We start from the raw sequence: 26,516 nt of genomic DNA, 5'->3' as shown, positions 1-26,516 counted from the left end.
GTAAGCATCTAACTTGTTTCAGGCCCTGTGCTTTACACATGTGTCATTTAAGCTTCATAACAATCCTTGGGGATAAGCATTGTTTCCTCAAATAGGAGGAGGAGCTGAGATTTAGAGTTCATAACTCATCCAAAGTCACACTGGAGGGCTGAGGACGGAAGGTGTGCGGGTGATTCAGGCACTCCATTTTTGCCGTTCCTCCTTTGCTCACTGGTCTCTGTGCTCCCTTTGGTATTTCTGGAGAGAAGGCCAGAGCCTTGTTCACACAGCTCCAGAGGGAATGGGGCACTCCCTGGGGCAGTGTGGGGACTTCATCTCTACCTTCCTACGGGCCGAGCACAGTGCCTGGCACACAGCGAGTGTGGGGCAAACCCTCTAGGAGTGAATGGAAAAGCTGTGATGATATGAAAGAATATTATTACATGTTCCCCCTTCCTATACTTACTCATCTTTCACAAACGTGTAGATTAGAAGCTGCTTGAGGGCAGAGTCTTGGTGCAAGCTTCTCTGTGTGGCGCTCTGTGGTAGGCCACAGCAGCTGAAATGTCCCATTGGAGTAGGAGTTGGCAAATTGCACCCTGTGGGCTAAATCTGACAACTGTCTGTTTGTATAAATAAAGTTTTATTGAAACACGGCTTCACACATATATTGTCTACAGCTATTTTCACTCCATCACAGAGTTGACTAGTTGTGATGTGGACCGCATGCCCTGCAAAGCCTACAATATTTACTCTCTGGCCTTCACAGAAAAAGTTTGTTGATCCTTACAATTGAGATTCCCTTTCCGGATTCAGCTTGCCTCAGCCTCTTTGAGATGAACGTTGCTGAGAGTGGGGTGGCAGGTGCTCTGGTGAAGGAGGAAGTAACCAGCAGTAGATAAGGGCAGAAGCCTATAAAGCTTGACCTCCCCCACCTCATAGTTTACTCGTTGTTGCCCCAAACTTACACAACTCAAGACAGGGATCCCAGGATGAAGTCGCGGGGTACAGGCGTTCCCTAAGCCTAGCTGGTTGCACCTCTCTACCAAAATAATAGTAATCCAAACGCAGCATTTCATGAGGCTGAGGCAGAAGGATCACTTGAGGCCAGGAGTTTGAGACTATTTTGGGCAACATAGTGAGACCCTCCCCCCTTCTCTATAAAAAATTAAAATTTAACCAGGCATGGTCGTGCACACCTGTAGTCCTAGCTACTCAGGAGGCTGAGATGGGAGGATTGCTTGAGCCCAGAGGATTAAGGCTGCAGTGAGCCATGATGGTGCCACTGCACTCCAGCCTGGGTGACAGAACAAGACTCTGTCTCTTAAAGAAAAAAATCCTGGGAGAGGTGCTGTCCATCTCTCCCATCCCTACAATGAGTTTCTTGCCACGCCAGAGGATGGCAGAATCTGAAACCTAGACGATCTCAACAGGTTGGCATGAGAGGCCAAGTCTAATAAAATGAAGTCTAACTGGGATAAATGGAAGGTTGCACCCTCAGGTAAAACCAAAATCAGTACCATAAGCATCCATTTTGGGAAGATAAAGGTTAATTACCGTCTTTGAGACAAAGCATGACTGGCTTTTGTAGATGGAAAATTCATATGAGTAGTCAGTGGTGTGACTCCCACAAAATGAGTTTGGTCTCAAGCTGTATTCATGGAATTTTGGAATCTGAAATTAGAGACAAGAGCATCCCGTTCTTTCTCTGTCTTCGGGCAGGACCAGATGTGAAATATCCTGCTTGAAACAAATGGGAGTGCAGCAGGAGTGGGGGCCACTCAGACACAGCTCTGAGCAGTGTCCTGGGAATCAAAGCAGCTGGGTGCTTTAGCCTGGATATCGGAGCAGTGTGAGGGCTGAGAAGAGGAGCGAGCTCACTTGTTTTGGGAGGTCCCCAGGGTTGGACGTGGAATATGTGTCCTGAAGTTCTGGGCAGAAATTGCAATGTCCATCTCTCTTCCCTGGAAGTTCAATCTTTGAGCCCACGAGTACCTTCTGGACACATTCCGGGCAGCAAGAGTTTGGGGAGATGGGGTTGGGATTAGCTTTTAGTAGATGATAAAGCTTAGGCCAAAATAATCAACCTGGTTCTTCTTTTTTCACTGCATTCGAATGGAAAGAGCGCTAGACTGCGAGTCAGGACAGCTGCCTGGACTGCCAGCTCCCCTACTCACTAGCTATATGGCTTTGTATAGATCATTTTACTGTCTGAGCTGCGGTTTCCTTCTCTAAAAGAAAATGGAATAATGAACTCTGTCCACGTTATGTGAAAGCAGCTCATGAATCCTGCCGTGCTCTGTGGGTGAGGGCCTCGCTCAAGAGTGCTGTTGGGAGAAGCCTTCAAGTGCAGTTCCTCGGCTCCCTGGACACTCAGCTAGGGGCTCGTGGGTCCTGGGGAGGGCTCTGGATGCAGGGGGCAGTGATGGCCAAGGCCCTTGGGGGCTCTCTGTTGGGGCCAATCAGAGCAGGGATGCAGATGTTCAATATCAGCACCCCCTCTCCCAGCATCTGGAGAAACAGCCTTGCCGCTGACTCCAGGCAGGCTGTAGATGATCAGCTGATGATGAAATTTACATCTGAGCCTGTTCCCTTGAGATCTCACCCATGATTCCATTTTGGAACCTTTCCCATCCCCCTCATTTCCTTCCCAAACCTCTTCTCTCAGTGGGAAAGGGTATCATCTCCCTCCAGGGTACCTGGGAAATTTCCATAGAAACGTCCTCAGGGCTGTTCCACCCGGGAACATTGGGCAGCCCCTCCTCCTGGTTCCAGCAGCTCTTAGAGAATTGAGATTGACTCTGCAGGTGGGTGATGCAGGGAGGCCTAAGTATGCGTGTGAAGGTGACTCCAAACCTCCCGGGTCCCAGAAGCTCTTGGGCAGCTCAGGGAGGAGGACCTGGACAGCAGAAAGCACATAGATAAAGAGAGAAGAGGAAGCATTCCTCCAGTGACTCCTCCCACTTATTTTCCAAGCAGATCTTCGGCACTGGCCTTGCCTGGCCCAGCACTTGTCAGGGTCCCAGGGCTGAGCTTGAGCTGAGCAAAATAATGAAAATGGTGATAAACAAATCAAAAAGCAACTCATACTTGTGTAACTCTTTCAAAGACTCATATATATAGTATCTCAGTAGATCTTCACAAGTGGGTATGGCACAAACCATCTCCATTTATAGATGAGAAAACCGAGCTTCAGAGAGTCTACTTGAATAGCTCATGATTTCAGAGCTGGTGCAATGAATATTCAAGCCTATATTCTCTTTTGTTGGGTATGTTTTTTCAACCTAGATAACAGACAGAAAGAAAATGATGTTTATTCAGGAATGGGAATTGCAATGGGAATACATCCAACTGAGAAGTGCAATGCAGGTTTGGGAAACAATGTTTTTTCTCTCCTTTTTTTTTTTCTAGAAAAATCATGTTCATTTGGGGGAAAAGAGCATTGCAATGGGGCTACATGTCTACATGTGTCCTAGTAAACTATGTGCATATTGGGAAAAAGGAAGACAAATATTGTTAAAGGAAAAATGAGGAAGATCACATAATTGTTTTGAGATAATTATCCTTGGCTACAAGGATCAATAACAGGGGTGGCACCTGTCTGAGGCTGGACAGGAAGCTGCCGGGCAGCTGCCCTCACAAAAATATTTGTGTGTGTGTGTGTGTGTAAGGTTGTGACGGCTTTTGTGCAAGGCTGTGGTTTTTGCAGGGTTTTTGTGATAGTTCTGATTGGGCATTTGTGCAAGACAACCCTCCCTTCTCAACCTTCCCTGGCTCTATTTGTTAAGGTTTTTTTTTTTTGTTTTTGAGATGGAGTCACTCAGGCTGGAGTGTAGTGGCACAATTTTGGCTCACTGCAACCTCCATCTCCTGGGTTCAAGCAATTCTCCTGACTCAGCCTCCTGAGTAGCTGGGATTACAGGCATGTGCCACCATGCTTGGCTAATTTTTTTTTTGTATTTTTAGTGGACGGGGTTTCACCATGTTGGCCAGGCTGATCTTGAACTCCTGACCTCAGGTGATCCACCCACCTTGGCCTCCCAAAGTGCTGGGATTACAGGCTTGAGCCCCCACGCCCGGCCTTGCTAAGGTTTTTTTTTAACACAAGGGACTCCGTTTTGATGCCGGAAACTTTCCCAGTTTCCCTGCCAGGTACAGAGCAGGGAATGGGCACAGTCAGGAAGTAAAGGTGAAAGGAACATCAGGAGCCCAAGAGGGTCGAGGGCTCCCAGCTAGAGATGATCTTAGTGAGATAGGGTGGGGAGCATTCAGCAGCCAGAGCAGAGAGAAAAATAATATGATTCTGGCAAAGGGGGCTGGGCCCTGGCATGGAGCATTTTAGGGAATGCTTGAATCGGAGAGGGGAGGCTGTGGCCCCCGGGCGATGGCACACCAAGGTGGAGGACAATGGGACTGATTGCCCTCGCCAACCCCCGGGAGTGTTATCACTGACCTTGTCTAGAATTGCTGGAGCATGGTGATAATAAATAATAGACTGACTCTTAGTCGCTTTTATGATTGTTTTGAAATTCTCTTGTGACGATGCCTCTTCCCTTCACCCCTGGCAGGAAACTGACCGTGGGGCACTGCATATTCCTCTTTCTTCTTCTTTTTTTAAGAGACAGGGTCTCACTGTTGCCCAGTTGGTATGGTGGTGTGATCATGACTCACTGCAGCCTCGACCTCCAGTGCTCAAGCGATCCTCTCACCTCAGACCCCCAAATAGCTGGGATTATAGATGCACACCACCACGCCCAGCTAATTTTGTATATTTTTTGTAAAGATGGGGTCTCACTATGTTGCCCAGGCTGGTCTTGAACTTCTGGGCTCCAGCAATCCTCCCATCTCAGCAACCCAAAGTGCTGGGATTACAGGTGTGAGCCACTGCACCCGGCCCTGCGCTGTGTATTTCTGCAATGCCTCCACGCTAGCCATGAGCTGGTGCTTCCTGGGCACTGTCTACTGTCTCCAGATGTTTTCTAGACTGATGCCCTCTTTCTTCCTTAGTAGGGAGCACCATGGTACCTCAGTCCAAGCCTTCCCATTGCAGGCAGTTGAGGTGACGTGCCTAGAGTCATAGACATGGTCAGTGCATGGGTGAGGAAACCCCCGGCTCCCAGACCTGGGCTTTGCTCATGAGCCACACGACCTCCTAGCAGGCAGGTGTGAGGCTGCTAAGGGAAGGGTGCTTCTGGGGGAGGGGTGCTGCTGTGACTGGGAACACAGGATGGCTGTGGGAACTCTCTCCCTAATGGGCGGGCCGCAGACTCTCCTGTCCATTAATGGGTACATCTAGGAACAGGTCCTTCTAACTGTTAGTGAATCTGAGCCTATGGGGCACTGGAGGTGGCTGCCCTAACCCGTCGTGCCATTGATGTGGCGCAGCGGGAAGATAATTCGGCAAGTATTAGAAGGCAAAACCCACTTCCAAATAACAGCAGCAGCAGCAGCAGCGACAGCTACTACCTGCTGAGTGCTTATTTACTGGTTAATACTCATCGAGCACTTGCTATTTGCCAACCGCCATGCTCAGTACTTTTTAAGCTCACCTAATCCTCCCAACAGTCCTGTGAATTAACTTCTCTTATTATCCCTGTCTTAGGGAAGAGCACATTGAAGCTGATAGAGGTTAAATGACTCGTTCATAACCATCCAGCTAATCAGTGGCTCAGGAAGAATCAGGTTTGAGATCCAGCTGTTCAATACTAAAGCCCACTCACAACCAGCCCATGGTCCTGTGCCCATGGATGACATTTGGGTGGCATCCCAGGCCCCTGTTCCCAGGACAGGCAGCCAGCGGCCGTGGGAGCAGCATGTGCTCCCTGCTTGCCCTGTCCCTACTGCCTCTCATGCACTCTGTCATCGGATATTTCTTGAATCCCACACCAGGTGTCCTGCAGGCACAGGTCAGGATGCTGCCCGGGCTAAGCGGGTAGAGGGGTGTGGAGAACGAGTTCTTAGCCATGGTGGTTTGCCATGGGCTGAGCAGAAAGTCAGCATACCCTGGGCCAGCACAACCCAGTATTTATTTGTAATTACTCTGTGTATCCTCCAAAGAGTCTGCTTTACGTGAGACAGAGAGGACTAAGAGAAGGAGAGCGAGAGTGAGGGTAGGATCTTCATGGCTTAGACACTTGCCTAAGCAGCATTGCTTTTAGAAAAACGAAGGGGAAACATCATGTTCTTCCTCAGTGAAGATGTGGAGCATTGCATTACTTTCCATTTTCCTTTGAAAGACATTGAGAGAAGAATAAATAGATTTTGGCCTAAAATGAACCTCTTGCTGCTTCCAGAATAACTAAGGCTTCTGAGCCCACAGCAGGGAATTGCAGAACTGGGAGGGATTTTAGATTCCCCTAGAGCAAAGGTGAAGAAAAGCACAAGTACTTTCAGTAATATTAGGCTGGGTTTCCTGAGGGGCTTTTTAAATTTTAATTTTTGGGACAGGGTCTTGGTGTCTCACCCAGGCTGTGCACAGTGGTGCGATCATGGCTCACTACAGCCTCAGTCTCCCCAGGCTCAAGTGATCCCCCCACCTCAGCCTCCTGAGTAGCTGGGAGTACCGGTGCGAGCCACCACACCTGGCTAAGTTTTGTATTTTTTGTAGATACGGGGTTTCGCCGTGTTGCCCAGGCTGGCCTTAAACGCCTGTGCTCAAGCAACCCGCCCCACTTCGGAGTTCCAAAGTGCTGGGATTGCAGGCATGAACCATTGCACTCAGCCCCAAGGGGCTTTTATATTTGGGCCTGGCTCACAGTTCTCAGCATTTGAGATGAAACAAACCCAGCAAATAGAAGTTCAGAAAGTTGATTTGGCTGCATTCCCTAGAAGCCATTTAGGTTGTGATTACCAAGCCCACAAGACATCTGCTCGTAAAGTCAGAAAGCCACTGATTTCTGGTGTGTGTGAAGGGCGCACTCTACACAGAACACCTGCTCAGTGTCAGGAGGCCCAGCTGCAGATGACAGGGCCTCGTGACTGTACACGGAGAGGGTGTAAGGCTTTCGATATTCTGCCAAATCCAATAAACGCCTTTCCCTACTCCAGGGAGGTTTTGGTCTGTGAAAGAGACCTGAGACACCAGCAACATTTGTACTCCTTCTGCCCTTTTCCAGGCCCATTGAAGGCCATCAAGATACAGGTTGCACCTGTCAGGACTCAGGTTGGAGCCGGCCAGGCACCCGGGAGTCAGCCTGCCCCTGAGGTTGTGGGAGGAAAAGCACCATCAAATGCAGCCGAAAGACTTTGATTCAAGGTCTTTTATCCCTCTGGGAGTGAGCTAACTCCAGGGCAGTTGAAAGAAAGGTCAGTTTCTTCTGCAGCGTCTCCTTCTTCTCAGTTCCTCTCTTGTCTAGCTCCCCAGTTGAGCAGAGCTGAGCAGTGCTAACCTGTGGGGGAAACCAGACAGAAGCTAGAGATCTCCTGCCCAGATACTGGGAAGGGAATTTCTCAGACGAGGTTCAACCTGTCAGGTCCTGTCACAGTCCCAGGCTATGAGCTTGAGGATCCCTGCCTCATGGTCCGGTTTGAAGGGAGAATTTCTCCTGACATCCTGACCCATGCTTTTCTAACCTGACTCCACATCTCCAGAAAGTTGCAGTTCACCTCTTCCCCTTCCTGTTCCAGCAGTGCTCTGAGAGAGACTGAGGCTTCATGTTACAGATCAGGAAGCAGAAAGGGAGTGGCTAGATCTGTGTTTGAATCCCAGTTTTGCACACTGATGAGTTGTGTGGTCCTGGGAAAATGTCTTGCCTGCTCTGAATGTTAGTTTTTACACCTGTACTTTAGTTATGAAAGATTTTACACTATCAGGTCCCCTGATGGGTTGGCAATTAGTTGAGTAATCTGCTTCAATATTTTTTTTCGAGACGGAGTCTTGCTTTGTCACCCAGGCTAGAGTGCAGTAGTGCCGTCTCAGCTCACTGCAGCCTCTGCTTCCTGGGTTCAAGTGATTCTCCTGCTTCAGCCTCCCAAGTAGCTGGGATTACAGGCACCTGCCACCACGCCCGGCTAATTTTTGTATTTTTCGTAGAGATGGAATTTCATCATATTCGCCAGGCTGGTCTTGAACTCCTGACCTCGTGATCTGCCCGCCTTGGCCTCCCAAAGTGCTGGGATTACAGGCATGAACCACTGCACCCAGCCAATTTGCTCCATTTTTTTTTTTTTTTTTATTGAGACAATATCGCTCTGTCGCCCAGGCTGGATGGAGTGCAGTGGTGTGATCTCGGCTCACTGCAAGCTCTGCCTCCTGGGTTCACGCCATTCTCTGTCTCAGCCTCCGGAATAGCTGGGACTATAGGTGCCCGCCACCACACCTGGCTAATTTTTTGTATTTTTAGTAGAGATGGGGTTTCACCGTGTTAGCCAGGATGGTCTCGATTTCCTGACCTTGTGATCTGCCCACCTCGGCCTCCCAAAGTGCTAGGATTACAGGTGTGAGCCACCGTGCCCGGCCAATTTGCTCCAATTTTAGAGAATAAGATTGGAAGACTTCCTCACATACAACCTCAGGAATCAGGGCGAGGAATCCATCTGAACACCTCATGCTCACAGTCAATTGCTCCTGTATTGCACACTCGTCCTGGCTCCAGCCTGAGTTAAGCCATGATGTAGGCTGGGCGCAGTGGCTCATGCCTGTAATCCCAGCACTTTGGGAGGTCGAGGCCGGTGGATCACTTGAGGTCAGGGGCTCAAGACCAGCCTGGCCAACACAGTGAATCCCCTTCTCTACTAAAAATACAAAAAAAATAGTTGGGCGTGGTAGCTCTTGCCCGTAGTCCCAGCTACTCAGGAGGCTGAGGCAGGAAAATTGCTTGAACCTGGGAGGTGGAGGTTGCAGTGAGCCAAGATCGCACCGCTGCACTGCACCCTGGCGACAAAGCGAGACTCCATCTCAAAAAAGAAGAAAAAAAGAAGCCATAACTGAGGTCTAGAATACTGTCATTGTCCCTTCAGCATGTGGCCATTGGCATTGCCTGCTTAAACCCCTAACTGTGAGGGTTGGCACGGCTTGTGAAATATGCTGCAATGTGAAGCAATCAGGTATCTTTTGGAGGGAGCTTAAGGAACTGCTACTCCCATCAACTCTGTGCGATGGAATTGCTTTTGTCCTCAGAAGCAGATGAGTGGGCTAAGAAGAGCTGGGATATCTCATAATTTGAGAAAAAAGCTGTCCGTGTCCCCAAACCAAAGCACCAGCAGATAAAGAAGGCACTATTGTCGCAACAGGTTGACTCCAGGCTTTCCTGCCTGATCGGGTCAGAAGCTCTCTGCTGGTGCTAGCGGAGAAGGCCTGAGCAGCAGAGGCTTCCACCTAGATTTTGTGGGGATAACACACCACCTGGATCTGACAGGTGGAGCTCACTATTGCTCGACGGTCGGGGAAAAGAAGGAAGGGAATTTGGCTTCTATACCGCTGTGGCTGACCATACTTTCCAATAGGCCAGGCCTGAACCTCAGGGTCTGCCTGTGACCCACCAGCCATGCCATGCTCAGTCCCATCTGCTGGGATGTCTGGGCATGGGCCCAGCACAGTGGGTGGTTATCGTGGAGATGGGAGATATGTGCTCCCTGCCAAAGGCCAATTTCAGGAAACTGATGAGACCTCTGCTGTTATTCGGGATCTCTGAACATCCAGTGGTAGGGACAGCTAGTCTTGCTAAAAGAATCCTTCCTTTCTTAGGGTCTGACACCATCTCAGTGATGGTGGACATCATAATGATCTCGGGGGACACAACATGACCTGGTTCTGTTGTGCAGAAGTTGATTGCTCTTCTCAGGTCCCCTCACCTCCAGACCAATGACCAGAGGGAGAACTTGAACTGGTTTCTAGAAGGGCTCCACAGAGGCAATAATACAACAGCTCCCTCTCCTTTTCACTCCTCTCATCCCACTTGTTCATTCCACTAAAAATGGTTATTTCCAGCATGGTTTTTGGAGTTCTTGAGATGCAAAATCAGGAACTGGGTGGTACGAGGAGTCTGACGTTTGTTGAACAAAACTGAGCTTCTGCATACGTGGATCTTGAAAGGCAGAGATGCTGGCTTTTGGAAAAGTGCCGTGGCTCCAGATCTGAACCCTTTAATATAACTTGACAGACACAGGATGGGGAGTCCTCAGTGATTATTATTTGACAGCTGAGTACTTTTGAAAATATGTGATTTGGCCAGATGTGGTGGGTCTACCTGTAATCCCAGCACTTTGGAAGGTCGAGGTGGATGGATCACCTGAGGTCAGGAGTTTGAGACCAGCCCAGCTAGTTTTTGTATTTTTGTAGAGATGAAGTTTCACTATGTTGGCCAGGCTAGTATCAAACTCCTGACCTCAGATGATCTGCCCACCTTGGCTTCCCAAAGTGCTGGGATTACAGGCGTGAGCCACCGCACCTGGCCAGATTTCTGGTTTCAAGTAACAGACATTAACTCTGGATGTCTTAAGCATACAGAGAGTGTACTGGGAATACATCTTACCCCCACAGAATAGATGTGAGACGTGCCCATAAACCAAGGGGGCTCTGCAGGGCTGTTCTGTCCAATCATGGCCCTGAAACAGTTTGCTGCACCGGGACGAACTGATATCTCAATGGCACCCATGTGATTCTGTCATTCACTCCAGTAAAATTTCTGGGGATATAGGTCTCTAAGCCTAAATGTTGGACCCTCCTCATGGGTGCCCTGGGACTTGGAGAGTGAGACTGACACCTGTGGCCCCCTCAGAGACGCTGCCCACTGACTCAAAGTCCACACCCAGTGGGCTACAGGGTCAATGCATTATGCTGTTTGTGTGTGATAATTTAGTATTCTTGTTTCTTGTGTGGGTTTTCAGCAAAAGTAATTGTAAACGTTTCAGTCCTCTCTGAATGCTGCTGGAGAGAGTTGTGTCTTTTCTGCACCCCACTGTCAAACTTAGAGCAGCATCTCCACCAGGCTGGAGTGACCATGGCCTTAGAAACTGCAAGAAAAGGGTTGGAGTTTTTGGCTTTTTTGAGCATTAGATCCTTTTGACATGTGGTGAAAGAATATCTGCTGTTTCCCTTCGCCCAGTTTTCTCTTTTATTTTCTATTTTTATGTTAATTTCATTGCATTGATATTGTTTTGTGAACTTTTGCAATGTCCTTCCCTGTTTGTTTGTTTGTTTGTTTGTTTTTTGATAAGGGGGTGGTTTGAAATGAGCACGTGCAGGTGGTCTGATGCCACAGGACCACTGTAGACACACTCACAGACCCGAAGGGATCAGCTGAAGCATGATACCCTCAGAGGCTCGCCTCGTGGACCACGATGATCTCTGATTTTTCTTCTTTGCTGGAATTTGGGTGATTAATGTTGAGGCTGGGCTCTGAGCAGTCGGCTCACCCCTGCTTAGCATTCGGTGCAGACTTTCAGAGTGTGCCTGCCAGGCACGTTTGAGGAGAAGGGAGATCCAAAACTCAGCTACCCTTCTCTTTTCTTAGTAGAGAATGAGGAGGGTCTCAATGCAGACCCGAGGCCTCTGCCTCCAGGTGGGAACCCTGGAGTGGACGGTGAGCACGTGCTGTTGGACAGTGCTGCCTTCAGACAGCTGCAGGTTTGGAATGGGTGTATGGTCCAGTGTGTCACCGCAGTGGTGAAAGTAGCATGTTCGGTGTGTGGGATTTTAGGGTGACACCGATCGTGACTCATGAAAGCTACTGAGTACGGAGCCATGAAAGCAACTTGGCAACCAGAAGCATGATGGCTTTAAACCACAGGATGAGCACTGAGGGTCTTGCCATTCAGGGGGTCTAGTTGGATTCTTGCCTCCTCATTGGAACCACAATCTAGCTTGATTCCCATGCTTACTAACGGAGAGGTGGTGCAACTTTACACTCAAGACACTGCGTGCAGACTCTGTGGATTTAAACCTGGGACTAACTCTTGTCGTGTGACCTTGCAAAATATTCTTCATCTGCCAAATGGGAGAATTTGTAGATTTTATTGTGTGGAGTAAGTTCCCTAATAGATGTAAACCACTCAAATGTGTGACTGGTGCGTGGTTAGGTTTTGTTTCTATGGCCAGAATATATCATCGCTTGGGCCTGTGAATTTGTATTAATCAATAGAATTTGAATTTTTATTATTATTTTTTGAGACGGAATCTCACTCTGTTGTCCAGGCTGGAGTGCAGTGTCGTGATCTCTTCTCAATGCAACCTCCATCTCCCGGGTTCAAGCAATTCTCCTGCCTCAGCCTCCTGAATAGCTAGGATTACATGCACCCACCACACCCGGCAGATTTTTGTATTTTTAGTAGAGATGAGGTTTCACCATGTTGGCCAGGCTGGTCACAAACTCCTGACCTCAAGTGATCCGCTCACCTTAGCCTCCCAAAGTGTTGGGATTACAGGCGGGCAGGCCTGAGCCACTGCGCCTGGCCTGAATTTGAATTTGAAAGAGGAATGAGTGATTGGAGATGGGAGGGTAGGAAAAATAACAGGGGATGCATTTCATGGCAGTGCTGCCTTTACAAAATGTTTCTGGAATTTTGCCAGTAAATTGTCAGAATGTGGTCCTCATTTCTGCCCATGGCTCACTTACGAGCTCTAAGATCCTTACACACAGATTAGGAGTTCAGTACTTTGAGCCATTCACATATCCTTTTAATGAACCCATGGATCTTTGGCTTGCGGGGGTTGAAAACGTGTCATATTTTTACAGCAAGACAGAATATTGTGGCAGAACGCAATCCACCTGTATCCTGGCGGACACCCGAAGAAACATACGGCTTTCTGGCTAGTGCAGGTGCGAACTTTGACTCCATCATTCCCAAACATACCTTTTCCTGAAGCGGGGAGAGACCACAGAAAAGAAAAATCAATCTTAATGAGGCTGGGAGAAATCCTAGGCTTGCCATCACCTCCTGGTTGATGGCTTGTTAGTTGTGATTTACCTCACCTCTTATCACAACTCAGCAAGGCAGATAAAGCTCAGGGTAGCCAGAGGCATTGCAAGGGAGATAGGAATCTGGGTGGCTGCACGATCTGTGTTCACAATGACATCCACCCCCCTCCGCGGTGCCCTGGCAGATCTTCCAGCTGCAGCAACAGCAGAGCAGGGTAGGAGCTGGGGTCCGCTCACCATGCCCCTAACATGCTGGCCCATCTGATATTGGTGTCCTGTTGCTGGGCTTATAGTTAGAGGGATTTTTAAACATCTCGATCTTTGGGAACACCCACTTTTATGTTCAGACCCACGCAACTGTCTTACCTGAAGGCAGTAAGATCACTAGGAAGAAGAGTAATGCAGAAAGAGAGAGGTTCATGGCCGAAGAGGGCACAGAGTTGGAACTCCCAGTGGTGGCTGCCTGGGAGGCTCCTTTATAGAGCTGGGCTGGGCTGGGTGGGGCTGGACCCTGGCCTCACTCTTCCTGGAGGGGCAGACTGAGGAGATCACAGGGTTCTGCAGAATTCGAGGAGGAAAAGGCCCTGGCCTTTCAGTGCTACCTCCTTTTCTACAAACCGCGGGAAAACAAGAGACTCAGCTAAGGCTGTCACGTTTCCTGATAGCAGAACAGGGGAAAAGACCGGGATCCCCATGCCTATGCCTGAGCACTTTCCCTCTGCCTTCAAATGTATTTTGATATAAACATGGCAGTGAAAATGTCTGCTTTGTCTCTCCTTTCCTCTGGAGCACCACTGAAAGCTCAGCAGTGCAGAGAAACGGTGTTATGAAACACAGGCTGAATTTAAGCCTGGAAAGACAGTTCCAACACACGGAGTCTCTCAAGTTGTCAACCAGTGGCCTGACCAAGAGAAGGTAGGGGCTCAGAACTAGTGGAGAAGGGACAGCTTCCTTGTCTAGTGGCTGACTTATTTACCTGGCTGAAGGCAGATACTGCAAAAAAAAAAAAAAAGTCCTGGAAAAGTTCACTGATGGACTTTGTCCTCCAAATGGCTGGTATGAAACGTTGGCTAGGATTAGGGGACTCTGAAGGTTCTAGGAGAGATTTCTTTTTTGGAGTTGAGGAGTTGAAACTCTCCCTTAGAAGAGTCGGTTCAGTGCTGTGTTCAAGGTTGGACGCACAGTGTCCCGAGTGGAGCCAGACAGGGCTTCTCTGGAGTGACAGAGACTCAGCCCTGGAGAAGGGCCCTTAGGCCTGTCTCTCTTGGGGTGATAAGGGTTGTCTGAGAGTGAAGGTGACACTAACTTTGATTTTGTTCTGACCCTTAAGGCAGGCTTTTACGCAGGCAGCCAACGACCACAGGGCTGTGTGTGGTGTGTCAGTGGAGCATGGCGTTCCTGGCTACACTCTGCTTTGCAGGCCTACACCCTCAGATGCATTATTTAGCATCTCAGCCTCAAGATCTCCTCAAAAAGTGCATTGGAAGGTTTTGCGTGGTTTTTTTTGAGGATGAAATGAGATACATCTTATAAAATGCTTTGCACGCACACTGCCATACAGTAGGTACTCAATATTATTATTATTATTATTTTTTGACACAGTCTTGCTCATCACCCAGGCTGGAGTGCAGTGGCCCAAACTCGGCTTACTGCAACCTCCACCTCCTGGGTTCGAACGATTCTCCTGCCTCAGCGTCCCAAGTAGCTGGGACTACAGGTGCCCACCACCACACCTGGCTAATTTTTGTATTTTTAGTAGAGATGGGGTTTTGCCATGTTGGCCAGGCTGGTCTGGAACTCCTGACCTCAGGGGATCCACTTGCCTCAGCCTCCCAAAGTGCTGGGATTACAAGCATGAGCCACCCCACCCAGCCAATACAGTAAGCACACATATTCTTAATTTTCTGGTTCTTGCTTACTAATCTTTCCCTACTCACAGGTCATAAAACTATTCCCTATATTATCTTTCTTTTTTCTTTATTATTTTTCTTTCTCATTTAGCTCTATAACCACCTGTGATGATTTCTGTGTATGGTGTAAACTAGGGGTCCTATTTAGTTTTCTTTTCCCCTATGGAAAACCAATTGTTTCAAGACCAAAAATTATTGAAAAGATTGTTGTTTCTGTACTGTCTAGCCGCGCCGCCTTTGTAATTATTGAAAAGATTGTTGTTTCTCTCCTGTCTACCCGTGCCGCCTTTGTAATTATTGAAAAGATTGTTGTTTCTCTCCTGTCTAGCCGTGCCGCCTTTGTAATTATTGAAAAGATTGTTGTTTCTGTACTGTCTAGCCGTGCCGCCTTTGTAATTATTGAAAAGATTGTTGTTTCTCTCCTGTCTAGCTGTGCCGCCTTTGTAATTATTGAAAAGATTGTTGTTTCTCTCCTGTCTAGCCGTGCCTCCTTTGTTTTAAATCAGGCTCCACATATGCGTGAGTCTGATGCTGGGAAACTTAATCTGTTCTATTGTTCTGTTTGTCTATACTTGCACTAATGCCATGCTGTCTGACTGCTATAGCTTTATCATAAGTTAATAAACTTTTAAATAAGATCTATCTATCTATCTATCTATCTATCTATCTATCTATCTATCTATGTATGAGTCTGTCTCCAACAGAGCCAAATCTTCCCACTTATCTTTTTTTTGTGTGTGAGTGTCTTGGCTATTTTTGGTTCTTTTCATTTCCATACAGATTTTAGCATCAGATGGTCAAATTCCCCCAAACAACAGTTCATTATGCTGTTAGTCTTGATTTTTCTCTTTTGTGATGTACAACCTCCTGAATGCCTGTGGGCTGTTGTATTTGTGGGTTGAATACATCTTGTATTCATGCTGTAATGAACACTTTACACGAAATAAAGTTGGAAAACATTCTGCTTCCTAGAGAACAGTAAAATCCCAAGGACCTGTCTCCCCATCCCATGAATCCCAGAAGATACCAGTGGGTACACCGAGCTCCTATACCTTAACTTCCCTGGTTAATCTCTGGGGCTTAGGGAGCCTGGAAGTGGAGAGGGGTAGTGTCCTGGGCTCTGACCAAGAGCTCCAAGTTTCATAACAGAGCATAGTAACACAAGGCAGATGGTTTAAAGATGACTCACTGCATTTTCCTAGACAATCGTCCTTTTAGAGGATCTTTGTCCTAATACCCAGCTCATTCCTAGAGAGTTCTTGAAGATGCCAGCCTTACTGAAGGACAGGGATACATTCCCATGGCCCTGCTTAACTCACGCCTATCCCTTCAGGTGGAATCACTTATGTCAAAAGGAAGATCAGACTCAGTGCAAAGAGGTAGTTTCTCATGTCTGATGAGGGGATCCCAGAGCCTATAATTTCCAGAAGGAGGTGGGGACACCTCTCCCATTGATCTAGATAATTTCCAGAAGGAGATGGGGACACCTCTCCATTGATCTGGGGGGTGATTGGGGCTTTACTTTGCCATGTAGAACTGATGGGAGAACCGAGGGAAGTTATAGGGTGAAAGTAAGAATGACTTCCTATATTGCTTCCCACTACTTAAAAACTGGGGGATTTCAACCCAGAAGAATAACGGGCCTGAACATAACATTCCTCTGGTTCTTCAGGCTACTGGCAAAGCTGGACTTAAATTCTGGCTCTTCTGAGGCTTGCTTCAGGTATCTCCACTCATTCAGCACGTTCCTCTAACTATATTGGGATAGGACTTAGAGTGAGGGTTAAAGCTCTGAGAGATGACTTCAGACCAAAACCCAAGCCCAAACCAAAGCAGGAAGAGTCCGTCTGGTTTCATATACCAGCTAATTAGACAAGAGATTAATAAACGAATTACTTTCTGCACCTGGAACGGTTCAGAGAGAAGAATAAGATCTGGTTGCCCCAAGTGATCAAGAAACGCACCTGCCTGGAAGGGACTGTGTAACCAGGTGAATCAATTTATTACCTTTAGTAGGATTTGATTGTGTTTGATTCTTGGTGCGTGCAGCAGTATAGTCTCTGCATGATTTCTTTGGCCGTGAATAGCATCAGTGGTATCTGTAATTTCCTCAGTGGCTTGGCTGCAGTTGCTAATGGAAGCTTTGGTGAGGCTTTGCTGGGGATAGGGATGCCAGGTTGGCCAGTCCTCAAGCCCTTGTAGTGAAAATGACAGACGATGCATACTTGACCTTGGGTCACTGGATGGTGTATGTGGGCACCAGTGTTAGCAGGTCCAGGTGAGCCAACTCCAGGCAGATTTCTTGGTACTGGCAGTGGCAGTGGAGGGCTGGATGGGTGGGCAGGTTCTCAGTTCCCTGGGCAGCATGAATGGTGTGAGTGAGGGTAGCAGTGGTGCAGGATAACACTCAGGCTCCCAGGTGCACTTCCTAATGTTAGTGGTGGCTATGATGGGCTTGGTAGGCTAGTCTCTAGGCTCCTAGGCAACACATGTGGGTGGCTATGGTTGGTGGTGTTGGCAGCAGGCTAGGTGGGCCCATCTTCAGGTCCCTAGAAGGAGTGTACAAGGACCAGAGATGGTGGAATGGATCGGGTAATTCCTAGTCTTCAGATGGGGTGCTCAGTATCTGGGGGCATGACCTCAAGGCTTTGGTGGCGTGCAGGAGTGTAGGCTGTAGTAGGTGGGGCTGAGTGATCTGTGGTGGTGAGTGGAGAGCCTGACCTCAGAGGCTGTGCTAGAGCACAGCAATCCTGCTGCTGGTATGGGTAAGGTTGCTATCAACTGTCCCTTGCAAGGAGCTCTCAGGCTCTGGGAGTTCACACTTCATTTCTAGCAGTAGCAGTAGCTGCCATGGTGTATACGGGGAGGGAGCCTGTATTCAGAACACAAACGAAAACACAGAGGATGTGCTTCTGATAGGGATGAGGTTGGTGACCATAGCCCTAAGCAGAAAATTCTCAGGCTCTGAGTAGTGCTTGCTTCAGCTCCTGGCTGCAGTGTTGTTCAGGGCAGCGGAGGGATCCTGCCTTCTGCGTGTGAGCTCAAGCACAAAGGCCTTGCTACTGGTCAGGGAGTGGTCGCTATTCACAGACCCAGACAAGCAGCTCCTGGGTTCACTTGCATTGGCTGCCAGTAGAAGCAGCAGCAGCTGTAGTGTTGTGCATGGGAGTAAAGGAGGAGACCCCACCTTCTGTATATGGGCTCGAGCACAGGGGCTGTACTGCTAGTGAGGGCGGGGTGTTATTCACAGACCCAGAGAGGCAGCTCTCAGACCAACTTGTTTTGACTCCTGGCAGGACCAGCAGCTGCTGCAGTGGCCTAGGGGGTGAGCCCAAGCATAGATGTCATTCTACTGGTGGGGGCAGGGTTGCTTCTTACAGTCCCAGACGGGAGCTGTCAGGCTCTGGAAAGCTAGCAGTAGGGTTCCCTTTGTCCCTGCGAGAGTCTCCTGGGTGCACTGCACCATCCTTTCCCCAGGGAGTAGTACTCCACTTGGGCTAAAGTGCTGGGGACTCTGTAGCATCACTGTGTTCAGCCAGTGCCGAGCCACTGCAGCCATCTGGGTGGACGTCAGGGGATATCAGTGGGGGTTCTCCTCTGTGGAGATGTGGGGCCTGTTGGTTCCCAGGACAGGATTCAGTCTGGTGGAGGTTGGGCTCTTGGAATAGCACTGTGCTGCACCCGCTTAGATCTCAGGGGATGTGTATAACTCAACACGACTTCCCTGTGTGGAGCAATGCCCTTGAGAGGTATCCTGATCACCACCCACACTAATCTCAGGGCCCAAGTGGGAAAAAAGCCGTCCTGTTGCTAGGGTTACAGTAGTCTGAGATGGAGATGTGAACCGCTGAGAGGCTCTCATTTACCTTTTCCCAGCAGATGGGAGCCATTCCAGGATCCTAGCCAACCCACATCCTTCTCCTTCTATGCCTCCAGTGTTTCCCGTGACTTCTCTGTTGAGCTCTGGAGTTTTCTCATAGATGTTCTATCCTAGGTGTAATTCACAATTTTGGTTCTTTTTTTCTGGAGAGGGAGAGTGTCCCATGTCTTTACTCAGGCGTCTTGACAAAATGAAACTTTGCACCCTTTGACCAATATCTCCCCTCTCTGCACTCCTGGCCCTAGCCTCTGGTAACCACCATTCTTCTCCCTGCTTCTGAGTTTGACTTTTCTAGATTCCACATATAAGTAAGATTATGCAGTATTTGTCTTTCTGTGTTTGACTTATTTCACTTAGCATAATGTCACTAAGGGTATTTTAATGCTGTGCTTAGGAGTTTAAGCTGGGGGAATCAAGTCCACACTTGTTTTAATATGGGTTTATGGTGTTGTAAAATCAAAGTCATGGAGACCCATTACAAGGCTTTATGACTCCAAGATCAAGTGAGAAGTAAAGTAAGAGTATTGGCAGTAGTGTAAAAAGGAGAATATTCATCTCAAGAGCAATAAGAAATAAATAAATACTTGATTTTTAATATCTGTGGAACTTAGAAAGAGAAAGGTAGTTAGGATAATTTCCAGGTTTCTGATTGAAGTTTGTGGGTTCAGTGGTGAAGTTCACTGGAAACACCAGAGGTTTTGGGAGGAAGGATGAGAAAACAATTAGTAATGTTTTGGATAGGTTGAGTTTGAGCTTCCTGTAGGATGTCTAGGTGGAGCAGCCAAGTAGACAGTTGGGAAGTTTAAAAGAGGAACTGAGATTGCATATATAAATTTTAGAATCAAAAGTCAAAGAGTCATAAAAATGAATGAATTCAACAAGAGAGATTCAGAAGAGTAAGAAGAAAATAAGATTGAGGAGCAAACCTCACATCAGCATTTATGGCAAGAAAAGGGGAGGTGGAATTGTGGAAAAGACTCTGACAATGTGCCTGAAAGGTACAAAGCAATCCAGGAAGATTGTGATGTGATACAGAACAAGAACATCATCTTAAGAAGCAAATACTTGGAGAGGATGCTGATATGGTTTGGCTATGTCCCTACCTAAAACTCACCTTGAATTGTAATAGTCCTGACATGTGAAGAGTGGGGCCAGGTGGAAGCCATCCTGAAGGATTTTCCACAGGGCAAATGCATAAATCAATTTCAGTTTTATAAAAGGTCATTTTGGTTACCAAGTGGAGGATAAATGGTAAATATCTAAAAATGATATGGGAGCCATTTAAGAGGCCATTTACTGAGTTTGGTGAAAGAGGTGATGGCATGGATGCAGTGGCAGCAGTGGAGATGGAAATGGGCGAGTGTGAAACGCATGCTGAAGGCAGAACTGGGAACGTTTGATGAGCAATTCAATGTGGACAGGGTGAGGGAAAGGCGGTGTCTGGATCATGTCAGGTATCATTCTGGAAATGGTATGGGGCTGGCAGGAGATTGTGAAGTGGGGTTTACTTGTCCCCTGGTGTGTGGAGCCTCCAGATTTGTTCTTTTTGCTTAGCCTTGCTTTAGCTATGTGGGCTCTTTTTTGGTTCCATATAGATTTTAGGATTGCTTTTTCTAGTTCTGTGACGAATGACGGTGGCATTTTGATGGGAATTGTGTGCAAAGTTAAGTGAATTTAAATTCTCTGACATCAATTTTCTCTGTGAAACAGGAAGCCAGAGCTTCTTCTGAGAGTAGGATGGGGGTGGGGAGTGATGAGGGCAAATAGCATCTGAGGTTGACTAGAATGTATAAAAAAAAAGAACAACCAAATTTCTAAACTCAGCTTTCCTGTGGAATCGTGTGATCTGTTCTAGTGGCTTTCAAAAGCCTGAGAGCAGAAGCAGTTCTATAGATGGCTTTTCTTCTGGGTAAATGTGGTGAAAGAAAAATGAAGAATAATTAGTGTTCTAGAAAAAGAGTTGGTTGCTTTGACGTCATTTGGGTCATAGAGATTACTCAGGAAGATCAAAGATGACCACTTGTTAGGGGTTGAATTGTAACCCCACAAAAGATGTTGAAGTCCTAACCTTCATCACCTGTGAATGCAACCTGAGTTGAAAATAGGGTCTTTACATAGATCAAGTTAAGATGAGGTCATTAGGGTGGACTCTAATTCAATATGACTATGTCCTTATAAGAAGGGCAAAGTTGGACACAGACACAGATATACACAGAGAGAAGACGATGTGAAGACACAGGAGAATACCACCCAGAACGAAGGAATGCAGTGGCTATCAGAAGCCAGGAGGCCTGGAACAGTTCCTTTTCTGACAGCCCTCTGAAGGAATCAACCCTGCCAACAACATGATCTCAGATTTCTAACCTCCAAAACGATGAGACAACACATTTCTGTTGTTTAAGCCACTTGGCTTGTAGTACTTTGTTATGGCAGTCCTAGAAAACTCACATTTTTTTTTAGCAAAAAAATTGGATTTTGTCGATCTGATATCACATATATGCCAGAACGTGGTCCATGCTCTTATTGAGCTTGTAGTCAAGTGGAGGAAGCAAATGTCGAAGAAAAACAAATGTACAAATATAAAATTCTAATATTCTACATGCTCAGGATGAGAAAGTGTCCTTTGAGAGTGATTTACAAGACAGAACCTAATTTTTATTGGGTTTCTTCCGTTCTGTGGAACAGACGGATACTGTCCCTCTAAATGAGACTAAATGTTAGGTGAGGATGAGAAGGTGAGTGGTACAGATTTCCAGGCTGTGCAAAGAGCACATGTGAAAGCTTTGAGGTCAACATGTTTGGGGATAGTGAAGGCCAGTATGGTGCAATGCAGTGAGAGACAGAAAAAATGAGAGGACTTGGGTGAGGGATAAGCCAGGGGCCAGGCCAGTATCCACGCTAAGAACTTTCCACTTGAACCCAAAAGGAAGCCATCCTGAGGAGTTTTCCACAGCGCAAATGCATGAATCAATTTCAGTTTTTATGAAAAGGTCATTTTGGTTACCAAGTGGAGGATAAATAGGATAAATGGTAAATATTTAAAAATGATATGGGAGCCATTTAAGAGGCCATTTACTGAGTTTAGTGACAGACAGTGATGGCATGGATGCAGCGGCAGCGGTGGAGACAGAAATGGGCGAATGTGAACTGTATGTTAGACGCAGAACTCGGAATGTCGATGAGCAATTAAATGTGGACAGGGTGAGGGAAAGGCGGTGTCAGGATCATGTCAGGTGTCGTTCAGGAGATTGTGAAGTGGGGCTTACTTGTCCTCTGGTGTGTGGAGCCTGGGTCAATGAACAGCTTCCAGTCACCAAGGCTGCCAGGAAGCAGTGTCCTTAGAGAAGGACCTAGCATTTTGCCAAGACACAGAGATGGAAGAGTGTTCTTGGGGAAGACATAAAGTAGAAGGTATGTTTATAGTAGAACTGTGGTTCTGGATGGCACAGTGGGAAGGGTTGAGATGGAGACAGAGGGAGTTTCTTGGAGAACAGAAGATCAGGACCATGGCAGCTGAGAGAGTGCAAATCAGGCTGTGCCTAATGCTGCAGGTTGGAAAGTGGGTCTCAGGAGAGTCCCTTAATGCATTTGTGCTTGCTTAATCTTTTCTCTTTGTGCTCCTCAAAACTCAGGTCCTCTATTCTTTCTCTATTTACTGATTTTCCGCTCTGCAGTTCTTTATGAGTGTTTCACAGATGTGCAATCTCAACCACATCACAAACATCCTGAAGTTGCAAAACAAGAGTCCACTGAAGTGGCATACATTTGATGCATTCTTGTGAATAAAACAGGGACAGAGAGAGGGAAGCTTGTGTTCCTAGTCCTGGCTATTTCACTCTCTAGCTGGAGAAGCAACATCTCTAGTTTTATTTCTTTAACTAGAGAAAGGGGTCTCACTATGTTGCCCATGATGATCTTGAATGCCTGGCATCAAGCGATCTTCTCACCTCGGCCTCCCAAAGTGCTGCGATTACAGGCACATGCCACCACACCTGGCCATTATCTATAGTTTTAAATGTCTTCTTCTGTTACGTGAGTCTAACAGTTTCTTAAATATATGTTCTATAAAGGACTGTCCTTAAGAGTTACTTCATTTGGCCTTGCGACAAGCCTTCCTGATAGGTGGGACTGATGGAGTACAACCTTTTTTTTTTTTTTTTTTTTTTTTTTTTTGAGACAGAGTCTCACTGTGTCACCCAGGCTGGAGTGCAGTGGTGCAATCGTGGCTCACTGCAGCCTTGACCTCCTGGGTTCAGGTGATTCTCCCACCTCAGCCTCCTGAGTAGCTAGGAGTACAGGTGCTCACTATCATGCCTGGCTAATTTTCGCATTTTTTGTAGAGATGGGGTTTTGCCATGTTGCCCAGGCTCGTCTTGAACTGCTGAGCTCAAGCAATCCACCTTCCTCAGCCTCCCAAAATGTTAGAATTATAGGCATGAGCAACTGCACCCGGCCAGGTGTACAACCTTCTTTCCAAGTGAGAAAACTGATGGTCAGTGAGGTAAAGTACGTGCTTTATTAAAAGCTTGTCAAGCTACTGCATGCAGAGTCCAAACCAGAAAGACTTTCTGATTCTGGGTTTTGTGTTCTTCATACAGTGTCAGATAAAGTTGTTGAAAAACTTAAAACACTTCAAAAACTGTCAAACACTGTCGACTTTAGTCCCTCCAAGCAAGAATTTTGTCATAAATTCTTTGCCCCCCATTACCTGGCGCACAGCATATGCTCAATGGGGAGCCATAGACTCAGTGTTTTTCCCTGGGTCATGTTGCGGGTGTTATGGGGACTTGCTTTTTCCATGCTGTTTTTGAGGAGCTCTTATTTTCCTAAAGACATTGCAGCTATACCAGAACTGGGCAAGGCCATACTTTAGTACTTCTGTATATAGGAGTCAGGGAAGCCTGCTTATAAATCATGTTGCTACCATTTAGGATCTATGTGAGCTTGGGAAAGTCATTTCTTCTACCTGAGGCTCTTTATTTTTGTTTTTAAAATGGAGAGAATCATGCCTACCTGGACTTCGTGTGTGTGTAAGGTTGAAAAAAAAAAACAAACTCTTTGTCAACTGTATAAGGCAGCCTTATGGTTCTCTGCACACTATAGGCATTTGAGTGGATGTACAATGAAGATACACAGACACCTACACAGCACCCTACCAGGGCCTAGAATAGGGCTGCGTACACAGTGTTCATACAGTTGCTAGCATGCATGTGGCACCCAGGAAGTGTGCTTTAATGAAGGGATGTCATGTTCAAACAGACATTTTGCTGATTGGATTGCTCAGTGGAGCAGGCAGATGTTCTTGTTCCAAAAGTTTCACTAGCCATGCAGCTCCCCGTCTCTTCAAAGCTGCGTAGAGAGTGACTCTCCCGTGAGTCGCAGCTGCTTCTTTGCTGATTGGTATGGCCACAAGGAGCGTCCTCTTGGCCCTCGTAGTCCTTGACTTACTCTTCTATGTTCCACCAGGTAAAATGGAGTCCCCACCTTGTAGAATTAGGAATAGTAAAGGGAAAAAAGGTGTGAGGTTCTACAAGAGTGAGAAAAAGGCAGGACTTGGATAAAGGAAGCTGCAACAGGGAGGAAGGTGAGCAGAGATGGACATGCTGGGCTGGTCCAGAGAATGGAGAAAAGATCCAAAGGACATAGAACAGGAGGTAGCTCTCTTCAGAAAAGAAACTGGTTATGGATTTTGGTTTGGGGAGTTGGTGAAGTTTGAGGGGAAGGCTGGACTGTTGGTACTGGCAGAAGTAGGGCAGAGCAAAAAGATGAGACTTTCAAAGAATAGGGAGGACTTGGGGATGAGAAGGAGACGGTTCTTTGAGGGCTCTTAGAACTTGCCTTCTACAGTCAGCCACCCATGTTATTTTTCACTCATTTAGAAGCCAAGGTAAATTTTATGCTGAGCAGAATCCACAGACACAGCTGGTTAAGATGTATTACACTAACTTATAGCATGATGAGGTCCTATGAAACATCAGTTTGAGAGGTCAGAATTTACATTCTCTGGACAGAAGCCAGCAACTTGGTGATAATGAGAAGAGTCTACTTCAGTCACTAAAGTGGAGGTTCTCAAAACTGTTTTGCTTGTGGTTTTCTGGGGTCAGCAGAGAGCCCCTACCCTTTGCCTCAAACCTTCATATATAAAGTGTATCACTCAAGGACCAAGTGTGAAGTGTTTAAAAGACAGATATGAGGCTGGGCGCGGTGGCTCACGCCTGCAATCCAAGCACTTTGGGAGGCTGAGTCGAGTGGATCACCTGAGGTCAGGAGTTCGAGATCAGTCTAGCCAACATGGTGAAACCCCGTCTCTACTAAAAATACAAAATTAGCCGGGCATGGTGGCGCATACCAGTCCCAGCTACTCGGGAAGCTGAGAAAAGACGATCACTTGAACCCAGGAGGCGGAGATTGCAGTGAGCTGAGATGGTGCCATTGCACTCCAGCCTGGGCAACAAGCATGAAACTTCATCTCAAAAATAAAAATTAAAAAAATAAAATAAAACGAAGACAGATACGAATGAGGACCATGTTGAGATGATGGCTGATGTCCTGCATGGTGGGACCTCCGACACTTTGCAATGTGTCTCTACTGGACTCCTTTGTCCCCAGAAAGGTGCCTGAGGTCTAGTGAGCTCATGGTGGGCAAGTTTGCCTGCTAATGGCCGTTGACCATACCACATTGATTATTTTCACACCACAAAGTTTCAATCCATGGACTCATGGGGGCACCTGGGTGGAGAAACTGATAAGACTTAGCATGCAAGAGCAGGTGATTCAGTAGGGGCAACTCAGGGCCACCCTTACCCTCTTAAACTGCCTTCCTATTACCCCTCCTCCACCCTCTGGTTTCCAGAGGCTCCCAGTTCTTAAGGTGTAGAAAAATTACTAGCAATAAATTTCCATATTTGTCTCAGGTATTTCAAACCATTTCACACTCATTCTCCCATGGGTGCAAAGTACTTCTTAAGTACCTTGTGATTAAGCACTTGACAAAAAGTCATGCAGAATGTTATTGGGGAATACAGGGGTAGAACTGCAGGCTTCTAAAATTCCAGTTCAGTGATCCTTCTTTCTTTATGCTGACACTTTGATAATCACAAACTGCCTCAGGTAGCTATTCCAGACCCTGCATGCCTCCTGGTATGGGACCTCTGCAGGCTCCTGGGATGACTTCAATGTCTGAATATTCTTTCTGAAGCAAATAGTCTCAAGCTGAATATGCTGGGTCCTGCTAACTCCACATAGTTGATCAGTAATTCATGTAACTAATTGTGGATTCATATAATAGCTTATAATAGGGCCCCTGGAAAACAAGGTAAGAGCAACTGAAAAGGGGCATCCAGCTATAAAATGTCTTGAGTATCTTTGATCGCGTCTAATTCATTATTAAAAAGTGAAAACTATGGTCTGAGGTCTAATTTTATCCATGACAACATGACACTTCAGGACACTAACTGTGGATTAACCTTTGTTTCTCTTGGCAGGTAGGAGTGGACCCAATGTCTACATACAAAAAATCTTTGCTTCATGTTGGCGACTGCAAGGTACTTGCCGGCCAAAATGTCTAAAAAATGAACAATATCATATTTTGTGTGATACTATACATTTGTGCTGTGTAAACCCAAAATATTTACCTATACTGACTGGGAAATAGTTGTGAGTACCAGAAAGCTGTTGCTGATTTCCTCTGGGAACCCAGATCCCTCTCAGTTGCACCATTCGATTAAAACAATGGCTTTAGCCTATCAGTGTTCCTGTGTCTGCTGTATTTCTATTTATTGTCTCTGTTACAGAAATACTCTAATTCCTTGTATTGAGTATTTTTCTTTTTATTAATTTATCGCTTCTTAAAAGTCTCTTAAGAACTTTTTGAAGTATAACATACAATTA

The 26,516-nt window shown here is 46.8% G+C and overlaps 2 protein-coding genes across 2 annotated transcripts; one reads left to right on the top strand and one right to left on the bottom strand.

The window, feature by feature from the left end:
* Positions 1 to 12,595: 12,595 nt before the first annotated feature.
* DEFB136 (defensin beta 136) lies at positions 12,596 to 13,257 on the bottom strand. The gene is made up of 2 exons (XM_004046660.4): positions 13,203 to 13,257; positions 12,596 to 12,777 (listed from the first exon to the last, which is right to left on the bottom strand). The coding sequence occupies exons 1-2, from the start codon at positions 13,255 to 13,257 to the stop codon at positions 12,596 to 12,598; spliced, it is 237 nt and encodes a 78-aa protein (XP_004046708.2).
* Positions 13,258 to 23,963: 10,706 nt separating this feature from the next.
* DEFB135 (defensin beta 135) lies at positions 23,964 to 26,280 on the top strand. Its single transcript, XM_004046661.3, has 2 exons — positions 23,964 to 24,092; positions 26,111 to 26,280. Exons 1-2 carry the CDS (start codon positions 24,029 to 24,031, stop codon positions 26,278 to 26,280), a joined length of 234 nt encoding a protein of 77 aa, XP_004046709.1. The 5' UTR covers positions 23,964 to 24,028.
* The last annotated feature ends 236 nt before the right edge of the window (positions 26,281 to 26,516 follow it).

Source organism: Gorilla gorilla, chromosome 7 (genome assembly GCF_029281585.2).
Source record: "Gorilla gorilla gorilla isolate KB3781 chromosome 7, NHGRI_mGorGor1-v2.1_pri, whole genome shotgun sequence".
In the NCBI taxonomy this organism is placed as follows: Eukaryota; Metazoa; Chordata; class Mammalia; order Primates; family Hominidae; genus Gorilla; species Gorilla gorilla.
This window is presented reverse-complemented; position numbering and strand designations above follow the sequence as displayed.